This window comes from Urtica dioica, chromosome 1 (assembly GCF_054948205.1).
Source record: "Urtica dioica subsp. dioica isolate 48M chromosome 1, U.dioica_male_clone48M_v1_H2, whole genome shotgun sequence".
NCBI classification, from domain to species: domain Eukaryota; kingdom Viridiplantae; phylum Streptophyta; class Magnoliopsida; order Rosales; family Urticaceae; genus Urtica; species Urtica dioica.
The window spans coordinates 19,383,436-19,396,612 of NC_142756.1; the positions used below are offsets into that span (position 1 = coordinate 19,383,436).

General features: G+C 41.8%; 1 protein-coding gene across 1 annotated transcript; it reads left to right on the forward strand.

Moving 5' to 3' along the window:
- The first annotated feature begins 10,625 nt into the window (after window positions 1-10,625).
- Window positions 10,626-11,375, forward strand: LOC149407710 (uncharacterized). Its single transcript, XM_089621533.1, has one exon. The coding sequence runs from the start codon at window positions 10,626-10,628 to the stop codon at window positions 11,373-11,375; it is 750 nt and encodes a 249-aa protein (XP_089477659.1).
- The last annotated feature ends 1,802 nt before the right edge of the window (window positions 11,376-13,177 follow it).

Genomic DNA, 13,177 nt, shown 5'->3' on the forward strand with positions numbered 1-13,177 from the left:
TCAAGACGATTCAGACACATTTGGACAATTTAGAGCGAAACACGACATCATGTTCTGCATGATTTTGAGATTCTCTATCAAATAATATGGAATAATTATTTCTAGCATTGGATAGAGCTTCTCTCAGCTTTCTAACACATATTTATTTGCAAGAATCGGACATCAGAACTAGGAGTTATGACTTTTTCAAAAAGGGTGTGCGCTGGGAAAAAGGTAGCGCTCTGCACCATAAAAGAGGCGCGCCGCGCCAACCAAAAAATAAAAAATACGAGCACCCGAGCAGTAAGCGCGGAGTGCGAAGATGCTAAAATCGACTTGGCGCCGTGTGGGTTGAAAGGCACGCCGCGCAGCTCCGAAAATAGCAATTTCCAACTTTATGTTTTTTTTTATGTTTTCTCAACCGTTCAATCAAATTCAATGGTTCCAAAGGCTCCGAAAACACACCAAAATACTCTCTATTTATATTAGACTTTCAGAATTCGAAGATGGGATTTTTATTTTAGGTTTCACAATAGTATTTGGCTAATTGAGAGAGAAGAGGCAACCGGAGAAGAAGACCACCATTCATTGCGATTGACAACCGCGAATTCACTGTTTTTCCTATTAATTTTATTCCTTTGAACTCCCTTTTATTTATGCTTTGTTTTAATTTAGTTTTCATGGTTTATATTTACTTATTTTGTGTTTTTGTTACTCTCGTCGTCATGAATTGAACCCTTTAAGGGTGATGGCCTAGCTTTGCTTGAATATGGTTGTGAATTCATCATTTATTAATTGAAGTATTTTTAATTTTCTTCTTCTCTATCACTTGAATTAATTATGTGCGTATTACTTGTTTGAGATTCATGACCTCATTCATAATTTTTAGGATTAACTTGATGCTTTGAAAAGATTAGATTAATCGTGCATAAGAATTATTTCACTGTAGTACATTCCTAAGATAGAGATAATTAGGCTGCTATAGAGTCGTGTGTACAATCTTGATTGCAATGCTTGTCGTATTTTTAAGGTTTGAGATCGCGAGATAAAAATCTGGTATTGACATAGGTTATTAGGTGCTCGAGAGAGATTTAGCGATAATATTACGTGAATGTGATTAGTTAAAAGAGTTTAACTGGAAAATCTTGTGTAATTCTAGGAATCTCGACCATAGGAGTGTTTAGCGAAGCCGTTGCCCTTGCTTTCCTCATATCCGTTCACCCATAGTTTAATTTGTATTTTTATTTATTTTATGTAATTTAGTTAATAATCATCACCGTTGCTTTTGACTTCAATTCGTTGCTAGTTAGTTAAGTATCGGTTAAGCATAGTCCACGTGGGATCGACTTGTACTTACAAACTTTATTACTTGAGCGACTACATGCACTTGCGTACGAATATATCGCAACAGTTACAATTAGAGGTTAAGTTTTCTTAACTCTTAATGAAGTTAAGTCTTGAGGACAAGTATCTATAAGTAACAGAGATATTGGAATAACTTTGCCTTTGTGAATTTCGGGATGGTGTCATCCCAAATTGAGAGTCGGAGTTTCTCTCATAAAAATTCACGAGGCAGGATGAACACATGACCATTAACGGTGCTAAGTGATTGGTGTAGACAAAGAACACTAAAAAAATGTGTGCAGGGTAACACTGTTATTTGACAATAGTTTGTTTTCCTTTGATTGTTCACTAAAGGACAAAATAGTGTGTTGTGAGATAATGTGAGTAAAGGAAAGAGTCTCATATGGAAAAAAATACTAAGAATTTGAGGTCCTTATATATGTTCTAATTAATAACCCTTATTAAATTCTATGGAGCCTAGAGAGTGCCACTTGTCACTATCTCGCGCGCATTACTTGCGCAAGCAAGCGCGAGTGTGACGCCAACATCGGTGTTGCCGTCGGGCTCGGGTTTAGACGTAGAGGCTTCAGTGGCTCTTTGTAGGCACACTTAGGCACTTAAGCACGACGTCACGTAGGCATCATGGCGAAACCGTACGGTTCGCAGGCTCTCTAGTGGCGATTCTTGCCTGGAGGTTGCCTTACCAACAGTCGCATTCTCTGGCATGGTGGTTATTTTTTACTATCCGTTTGAGCAAACAGTTGTGTCATTTGGAAATAAACTGTTGTTTTGCCAACGATCGTGTCGTTTGCGACTATAAACTGTCGTTTTGCCAACGATCGTGTCGTTTGCGACTATAAACTGTCATTCAAACAAACAGGTACGACTGTTCGTCGTTACCTTTCACGAACAGGTACGAATTCCTATATAAATCACAATGCGTTGTTTTGGAATTAGTCACTTCGGTTTTTGAACCTTCATCTCTCTCTCTCTCTCTCTCTCTCTCTCTCTCTCTCTCTCTCTCTCTCTCTCTCTCTCTCTCTAAACATATTCTCCAGAAACCGTTCTTGCCTACGTTCGGATTTCACTGCGTCTTGGTGCAGTCCGAATTCATGCTTTTTGTATCTTGCAATATTCTTGTCTGTGACTTTCAAGACAAATTCGAGGTGCAAGAGATACTATAAAGAAAGCGCATCTCATGCGTGATTCAAACCTAGACATTTTCAAATTAGAAGAATTTCACAACAGAGACGTCATAGCGACTCATCGAAAGTCAACCGAGCTCAGCCCAACTGGGCCACCCACGCTCACTTAACCCGGATCAAAAGAATGATTGACCATCCGAAGACCCCCCGATCGACCGGCCCTCGGCTCCAGTGACAGATCCAGAGACTAAATTGAGGGGGTACAAAATTATCTTTGTAAAAAATAGACGCATATGATCACCAATTTTAACATTTTTTTACTAAGAAAGAAAAATAAATTTTAAAAATAACACTTTTGAGCATTTAGTATTGTAATTTACACATTATGAAAAAAAATACATGATTCCACTTTTTGCAGGTGATTAATTATGTATTATAAAACAATAGATACTAAAGATTTAAAAAAAAATGCAAAGAATTTAAGTTTTTATTATAAAACTCTATTTAGGTTCAAAATATAAACTGAAAAATTATTTTAAAAATAACTTCAACATTACTCAAAAGCTTCAAGCCACCAAGCGGTAAAAATATTTTTTCTATTAAATTGTTTAACGCATAAATTGAAAATGTAATTTAATTGTATTTAAAAATATATTAGGAGGATTTAATATCATATTTCGATCAATTTATAAAGTAATAACATAAATAGAAAATCTTGTACTTGTGCACTTAATTAACAACATGAGGAAATATGTCCCTAAAAAAAAAAAAAAAAACATGAGGAAATATGAAAGACAAATAATTAAACAATTGAGAAAATTAAAATAATATCAAAACTTGAGGAAGCTTGAAATTGATCCGTGGACGTCAGGGCGTAATAATACTGCCACAAATCTTAAGTGAGCTTCATTATAACATTGCAAACATTTTTTTTATTTAATAGCTTATAACATTTAAACATATATATGATTATTAAATAATTAAAAATTGTTTTTTTTCCGATTTTTTGAATGGGGTCATGTGCCCACAGTGACCCCACTGTAGATCTTTGTCTGCTCGGCCCTCGTCCCCAAAGCATGCATCCCGGACGGCCGAGGTCCCACGATCGATCCGCTCTCGGCCTTGAGCACCGAAGCGTGCGCAGCAGCCCTCGGCTTAGCACGGGATCCTTGCCCCCTTTTGGAGGCAAGGCCCAACCGGCTCTCGGCCGGGGACCGCTTTAAGTGGCCGGCTGCCCTCAATAGCCTCACAGACCGACTGGCCTTCGGCCAGGAATCTATGGGTTGACCGGTCGTCGTCCGAATGATCCAAAGATGCGGAAAAAGCCTTTATGGCATGAAAGACACTATAAATAGAAACCTCGACCCAAAGAAACGTAAATCGAATTTGAGTCCCGAAACGCTGCTGAAACATCGTGGAAGCTCGTTTCGCTCGAATTCTCTCTAAACATTTAAACTTATCAAAATCATCTATTTTCCACCTCAATTCAGCTAACGTTGAGCGACGAAGATGTTAACAGAGGCGATGCCTCTGTTTCTCTTTGATCGTGTCTTCTTTCCTCTTATTTTTAGACTATTTTGGAGGACGCAAATGACACTCCATCACTAGGAACGGACTTGGGATACCGAGTTCGAGACATCTAGGCTCAAACGCGACTACTGGGTTTGTCCTTGGATCGAACCGTTCGTGTCTCTGAATCGTTGTCCGAAAACAAACGATAACACATGTACTAGAAATTTGTTTTTATATGGTCAAACTATCATTTAATTAAAAATAGGGTCAAGCGGCTATATAGCCAAATAGAACTTAAACTTTTGCAAAATAGCCATAGTTTGTCAACTATAAGCAAATTAGCCAAAGTAAGATTAATCTAGGTATGATTAAATTTAATCCCAACGAACTATAAAGACAGAATGTAAGCTTTATGAAGGCTGGATTAAAATTAATCGAGGCAGGATTGAAAGTCGTAGTACTCTCAATTGGTTATTTTGCTATACCTAATGAAAATATGGCTATTTTGCAAAAGTTATAGTTTGAATTGGCTATTTCATACCATTTTTTTCTTAAAAATATATAATTCTATATTATGTTCCCAGATTACCATTACTATAATCGAATAATCGAAATCTTCAAATAAACAATTATTTAGAGATTCATAATTTACTCTTTTTACTAGAATATTGAAATCAAGGGATTCGAATTCTTACTGTTTTTGTTGTGGTGGCATTTTGTTTGGGTGATTGAATTTGTCTAGATTTGTCACCTAGTTTTCTCGGTTTTTTACACACATCTTCGTTGTTCCATTGTGAAAACTTGTTTTTTTTAGTTCATTATCTTTTACATAGTTAATGATATCAAATTCGAGAGTATTTTTTAATTTTACGAACATAAAATATTATTAACTATCCTATGTATGTATTGTAAAAACTAATAACGAGACTATGTTCATTTATTATTCAAGAATATAGACCTTCTCAGAAAATTTAATTAATCGCTAGTTTATGTTTTCCCGAATATCGCGAATGATATATATTAATAACCATTGTGTGCATATAGAGTATATATTATTAATTGTTAATTATATTTTTATTTATTTTACAAATTGGATGTATTATTAACTATCCCCATGCACAAAAAAAGTATTACAAATTGTTATGGGTCGTTTTTCCTTTGCAAAAAGTGAAGGCCCAACTCAACTGGAAAAAGAGGATCACTAGGCTCAGTCCAGTGAGAGTTCAGACACCTCAAGCGAGCATGTCCGAAGGAAAAGTCGGAGTGAGGAGGAGGACATGGCCAACCCTCGTCCTGACTTTTCATCAACATGACCGCCCCCCTCACCCCCCCCCCCCCCCCCCCGGTCCGTCCGACAGGAGCGCCCGGCGACGGCGCCCCCCTCGAAGGGGTCATCCCTTCGACATGACAACCCGACGACGTCGGCCCGTGTCGACAGGGTCATCCCTTCAACATGACCGTCCGACGATGTCGGTCTCCCTCGATGGGTTTGCCCCTTTGACACGATCGTCCGGCAACGGCGCAGCCCCTCGAAGGAGACGTCTTTTTGACTGACCGTCAGCGATGGCGCCCCCTCTCGACAGAGATGTCCCTTCGACAAGACCGCTCGGCGATGTCGCCCCCCTCAACGGGGTCGCCATTCGACAGGACCACCTGATGATGTCGCCCCCCTTGACAAGGTCATCTCTTCGACATAATCGCCTAGCGACAGCGCCCCCCTAAACAGGGTCGTCCCTCCGATAGGACCGCCCTGCGATGGCGCCCCCCTTGATGGGGTCGTTCCTTCGACATAATCGCCCGACAAAAAACAATGGAGCATGGCGAGCCCAGTCCAAGAAACAAAACTGAAAATCTAAAGACAGGCCCAGAGTGCTGAAGGATGGAGGGAGGTATGCCTTTACTTCAAAAATGGAGGCATGTCGGCAACCCCGCTTCCATCTCAACAAGTGAGGCTCACCTTTACCCAGTAAAAGACAACCCCGCTTTCTTCTCGACTAGTGAGGCTCGCTTTTACCCAACAAAAGGCAACCCCGCTTTCATCTCACAAGTGAGGCTCGCCTTTACCCTAGCAAAAGGCAACCCCTCATCTCAAAAAGTGAGCTTGCCTCTGCCCAACAAAAGGCAGCCCTCCTTCCGTCTCAACTAATAAGGCCTGCTTTGACCACAACAAGACAGAGCCTCGACCCCGAACCCGGAAGGAGGACCCGAGTAAATGACGAATCTATCCTAACTCTCATCACCTCACTATAAATACCTAAGATAAACACATGTCAAATGCTGGTTTTTTCTCTCTCTAAGTAGATTATGCGAAATTCTCTACTCAATCGTTTCTCTCTAAAAAAAACACCTTTGAGACTAAAATCAAGAAAAAAGAGAAATCAAAACCACTCCACTAATTCAATATCATACAAAAAAAAAGAAGAAACAATCTACTTCCATCATCTTTAGAGTGGAAAAAGAAAAATTCACTCTTTCTCACAAACAAAGGCTTTCAAGCCAAATTATATTCTCTCTACAAAAGTGCCCAACAACTTGAGAAATCGATTCTCGTGTTCTTCACTTAGTAAGAGAAATATTTCACCACTACTCTCACAGATTCGAAGACACGTGGTCAAGTCCGCCCACGTCACATCTCCGTAAGTGTTAATTCAAAAAATGGCTTAACACAAACTATCCTACATTCAATAATGATTAATGACTATTAACATCGATCATCAGAAGTAAGAACGTTTTTCGTCGGCAATATTCAACGAAGAAGTTTGTTAGGGGTACACAGATAACCAAATTACAAAATTGTCTCGAGTATTTTATATTTAGGTATCTGATAGGTATTATAAGAATATGTAAAATTGTTGTTGTCATATTTTAGACTATTTTATTAAATAAATTAATAGTTGAGTTATAATTTTTTAAAATGATGAATTTTTTAGACTAATATTAGTCCGCTAGTCTAAGAAAATCAATTTCAAACCGTTGAATTAGATGAAAAGGAATTTAACCGGTCAGAAGTTAGAACTCCGAAATCCCACAATTAGTCATGTATGCCCAATGTTCAAAATATCGATACCGATACCCATACCGAGGTTCTGATTTTACGGATATATCGAGTATCGACGGATATATCGACGGATATTCTATAACAATTTTAATACCGACTACCGATTATATCGGTGATATATCGATGATATATCGATTATCGACGGATATATCGACAAAAATCTTATAACAAAATATAATAAAATATGTACCACTATTTATATTTTTAAATTTCTAATAAAACAATCAAATTTAAAATATACCTATAAGCTATAACTTTTTTCTTATAGATATACATTATTAATATTTACATTACTTTCTCAATATTAAAAAATGTAATAAAATATTTTTTCAAAGAAATTGTAATATTTTTTCTACTACATTACAAATATTCTTTAAAATAATAAAAAAAAAAGAATAGTATTATATATTTAATTATTTAGTCTATTAGTAATTTAGTATAGATATTATGTATATAGTACGTTATGTATCATACATATATTTATATGTATAATAAAATATAAATAAAGAAATATTGATAATATCATTATACTAAGTAAAATTAATAAGTAAAATGTATAAATAATAAGAAATAATAAATAAAAAATAAAATAAAAAAAAATAAAAAAAAAACGATATTTTCAAATTTGGACGATATTTTGTCGATATTTGTCGATATTTTGAATTTTTTAACTAAACGATATTTTGTCGATATATCATCGATATTTTACCGATATTTATAAAACGATAACGATTACAACGGATATTTTACCGAGACTCTTCAAAAAACGATATATCGGCGATATATCACCGATATATCCCGATATTTTGAACATTGTGTATGCCCAATAAAGAAGCTAATTATGAGATTGTGTGAATATGATGACATGTTTGTCTGAATGATTTCCATTTATCTTTTTGAATTAGAAATTATTATTAATGGACATAAAAAGAGAGGACATTACTATGGGCATCCGAAGTGGCCCAGAGCTGTCCGAGGCGTGGTCCGACCCATACTCCCAGAAGATCGTGATGTCGACTCAATGTGGGACCCGCCAATCAAATCAAAAGGCATTGTTGTGATGGACGGTCGAGATTGAGAGTCTCCGTGATGGAGTTTCTCCATGCATTGTACGTGCAGATCTTCCTCCCATGCACCACCATGTGCACGTGTCACCCCCGTCGCATGCGGTCGCTCAAACCACTGTCTCCATGGACCACACAATATCATATTTCTTTTATTGCAAGTATTTTTTTTCCTTCTTATTCTTTCAGAAAAATACGACTCTTTTTTTCTTTATTTTTTTTTCTTTGGGAAAAACAAATATTACTAAGCTGTGAAATATACATTATCAAATAGTCAAAGCATTTCTAACAAACGTACCCGTATCATCTTAATTAGCTTACCCATAGTTTATTACTTGTTAACATGCCTATTTAATGATGTATACATAAGGATAATCATACTCAATCATGCTTAATTTACCTTAAGCAAATTCTAAATCACAGCCAGTCCCTTTTATGCGGCTTAGAAAACTACTTTGTCAACAAGAAAGGTAAATTCTACCCAACTTAACCAAACATTCTCTCTCTGAGTTTACACTGAACTACAAAGCTGCCTTCGTGAAGGTTCATTCGCGTGAGGCTATGGAAGATCTTTGTACTAAATGGAATAACCGCAACATGACAACAGAGGAGGAAGATGAGGTCGTCGCCGTGGAGGAGGACACCTTGGCTGTTGGAATGGAAGAGGTGAAATCTCTGCTTCTGGGGAAACTTCTAACTGACAAAAATTACAACAAAATAGCTCTGAAAAATGTGATTGACAACATCTGGAACGTCAAAGGAGGATTGAATATTTGCGAGATGCATAACTCGATCTTGAAGTTTTCCTTTGGCTCGAGGGAGGACAAAGACAGGGTGAAGGAAAATGGCCCTTGGCTGTTTGACAAAGCTCTATTTTGCCTTACGGATCCTGCGGAGGCTGATTCTGATCGGCCGGGGTAGTTCACGACGGCTGGCTTCTGGACGCAGCTCCATGGCTTACCTCTTGTGGCTACCTCTGCAAAATTGGGCGAACTGCTAGGGAGTAAAGTGGGCAAAGTTCTGAAGGTTGACACGGACCGGAGGGGCAAGATTTGCGATAGCTTTATCAGGGTGAGAGTGATGGTGGACTTAACGAAACCTCTTCGACGGAGAATTGCAGTCAAACTCGGAAAATCGGAGACGAAAACCTGGTGTGAGGTTTGATATGAGAAACTCCCGATCATGTGCTTCCATTGTGGGATTGTTGGACACTAGTGGGAGAATTGCACAGCCCCCAATGCCCCGACAAAAAAAACCGCCAGATGGATTCGCCTATGGCAGCTTCCTTGGTGCTCAGGCGCCCAACCGACTCTCCTCTCTGGTTCTTCGGATTGCCCCTGAGCCTAGTTTTGGTAAGAAGCGAGGTTTGAACAGGGAGTCGGTCACGGCGAGACAGGGAGTGAACGTCGGCCGGACCAAGGCCTCCCCGTCACCAGCCCCCTCACCCACGCTGGAGCCGATGCATGAAGCGTCGTCGTCGCCAAAGGTGCAGAGGAAAGTTGGGTCGATCCATGTGGCGCGTGAGTTGGACTCGCCTTCGGCCTTGAGTCATGCTGTGCCGCCAGGTGGGCCCACTACGCCTCGGGAACATCCTGAAGCTTCCTTGGTTACGCCATCCACGTCTCCCGCTACGATGGGCATTCCCGGGGAAATTCAGACCATCAGAATGGAGATGGGAAGTTCCCAGACTTTCTCGAGCGGCTCCAAGGAGAGAGAGCGGCAATTGGGGGGATCTGGTGAAAAGAAACGGGGAAAGAAACCTAAAAGCAGGTCTCCATTGGGCCCAAAAGTTATGGGCCTGGTCAAATCTTTTTCAACCCAAACTCATTCCAGCCCACTGAACAAAGAACGGATTTTTGAGTTTGGGTTGGGTTTGGATGGGAACCAGTCAATGAAGAATGTTGAAATTTTTAGCCCATTGCAGAAGGATCCGCAAAACTCTTCGGCTGAGGGAGAAAAACTTCAGGTCACGCGTTTTCTGGGCAGTGAGCGTGAGAATGTGGTGGAGCCATCATTCACGGAAAAGGCTGAGGTCCCTGGAACTCTCGATAGCGCTGGTTACGCCGGGCGGGGAAGATTGACGCATGACTCGCTACCCACGCAGGGAATTGGCCAGGAGAGGAAGAGCTTGGTTGTTATATCCCAATGTAAGAATGCCATCCAAGTGTGAACTGATCAAGCTAGCCAGGGAACATCTTGGAAGAAACGAGCACGTCGTTTGTGGGCTGGAGAGGAGGACGGCTCGGTGGGAGCTACCGTCAACGGCAATCCGGTGACGAGTCCAAAGACCCAGACGGTAGGGGAGTCCAAAAAAGTTGCGAGGCTCGGGGATGGATCTAATTCCGATGACACTTAGAAATATATCATGGTGGCTCCTGTGACCTCTTCGAGGCAGGTCCAGGAGCATTCTTCTCCAGCCCCGACCCCCTTCCTCGTCACTGACTTTTCCGAAAATTCGGATTTGGCAGCGGACACCCTACTTCCCGAAGCGGCGCCCCACGGTGATGAGGGCCGTCGAGCCCAATGAATCTCCTCGTTTGGAACGTCCAGGGGTTGGGCAACCCCCGGACAAAAAGGACTCTTCAGTCGCACTCTCTTGAGCATAAGCCCGATATGATATTTTTATCGGAAACTAAGCTCAAGAGCAGGACGGCTGAGAGAGTCCGGGTGTTTATGAAGTTTGATAATTGTTTTGCGGTGGATAGTGTGGGGAGAAGTAGAGTACTTATGCTTCTTTGGAACCAACCGGTGCAGTTTGCCCTCAGGTCTTTTTCTCGCTTTCATGTGGAGGGTTTGGTGACCGACAATGATGGTGCGGAATGGAGATTTATGGGTCTCTACGGCAACCCGGTGGCTGCGGAAATGAAGCACTCTTGGGACCTAATCCGACGGGTTATGAGGTCAGCTCGCGAACTATGGCTTGTGGGAGGAGATCTCAACGAGGTGCTTGACAACAAGGAGCTTAGTGATGGAAGGACTCGAGAGCCTCATTGTCTTGAATCTTTCCGCCATCTTTTGGAGGATTGTGAACTCTCGGATCTCGGCTTTGTAGGTGCGGAGTTTACTTGGAGACACAACTCTTCCCCTACTAGTATCCAAGAAAGGCTCGATCGGTGTCTTGCGACCCCGACTTGGGAGGCTATGTTCCCCGATACCAAGGTTCATCACCTTGAGTATTGGAACTCGGATCATAGACCACTTTTCTTGTCTACTAGTAGTGTGAAGACTTCGAGACCGTTGCATCCTAGAAGATTCTTTCTTGAAAAGGCGTGATGTGATGAAGATGAGTGTGCCGTGCGGATTCGTGAGTCTTGTGGGGGGAGGGGTTCGGAGGCTGCCCTTCCTAGTCTCCTTAGCTCCCTCGACCGGTGTAGCTATAGCCTTGGTAAATGGAGCTATGGGAGAAGAAGGGAGGTGAAAACTCGCATCGCCAAGCAAAAATTGGTGGTTCGGATGGTTGGGGAAGAGAGAGGCGGAGCTGCCCGGGGAGACTTGGCTCGGGAACAACGCCAACTTGATGCGTTGCTTGAGAAGGACGAGAGGTTTTGGAGACAAAGGAGCCGGATGTCTTGGATGCAATGTGGTGATAAAAATACATCTTTATTCCATCGTAAGGCCTCGGCGAGACGTAAACGCAATGGCATTCGAGGCCTCTTTGATGCTTCCGGAGTATGGAGAGAAGGTGATTTGGGTGTTGAGGAGGTGGTGTCTTCCTACTTTGGGGAGATTTTCACTTCCTCGTCACCGAGCCCGGAAATCATTGAAGAGGCATTGGAGGGGATTGCTCCGAAAGTCACATCGGCTATGAATAAAGAACTTCTCCGGCCTTTTGATGGTGATGATGTGAAGATGGCCCTTTTCTCGATGGGCCCGTTCAAGGCGCCGGAGAAGGACGGGTTTCCGGCTATCTTTTTCCAAAAAAATTGGGAGGTGGTCGGGGATTTAGTCACCTCGGTGTGCTTGGGCATCCTCAACGACAAGAAGGGAGTTGCGGAGATCAACGACACAGTAGTGACTTTGATTCCAAAGGTGGACAAGGCGGAAAAGGTTAGCGATTTTTGACCTATTAGTCTTTGCAATGTTATTTATAAAATGGTATCGAAGTGTCTTGTGATGAGGTTAAAGGCTTTTATGGGCGAGATCATTGCGTAGAATCAGGGGGCTTTCATGGGGGGCCGCCATATCTTCGACAACGTGATGGTGTGATTTGAAGGCATACATACTATGAGACGTGGGCAGTTCGGGAAAGGAAAGATGGAAGCTCTCAAGATCGACATGGCTAAAGCGTACGACCGAGTTTAGTGGACTTTTCTTGAGGCCGTAATGCTTAAGCTTGGGTTCGAGGTGGATTTGATCATGCATTGCATTTCATCGGTGAGCTTCTCCTTTAACATGAACGGGAAGGTCATTGGCCGTGTTTCCCCCCAACGGGGGCTTCGTGCCTCCAACATTACCTTGGGCCTCCAACATTACCTTGGGCTGCCCTCTTTTACCGGAAGGAGGAAATGCGAAGTTTTTGCTTATGTTAGAGAGAGGGTGTGGAAGAAGATCAATTCGTGGAGAGGCCTTTGGTTCTCACAAGCCGGCTGGGAAGTCCTTATCAAATCGGTTCTCCAAGCTATCCCGTCCTACGTCGCGAGCTGTTTTCACCTCCCTAAGTCTCTCGTGGACGACATCCACAAAGCAGTGTCGAGATTCTGGTGGGGCAACTCCGGGGAAGGTAATAAGATTCATTGGTGCAAGTGGGAAGAGTTGACGAGGAGTAAAGAGGGCGGTGGGCTTGGCTTCCGGGATCTTGAAAGGTTCAATCAAGCTCTTGTTGCGAAAAACATATGGAGACTCCTACGGCGACCTGGCTGCCTCGTGGAACGCGTCCTCCGTGAAAGCTATTATCCGAATGGTGACCTCCTTGGGGCTACGTGCACCTCGACTGGGTCCTTCTTGTGGCGTAGCTTGTGTTGGGGGAAGAAGATTATTGAGGCGGGGATCGAGATGGCGGGTTGGGGATGGTGAGTCGATCCTTGTTGCCAAAGATAGATGGATTCCTAAGCCCCCTACCTTTTCCACTATTGATA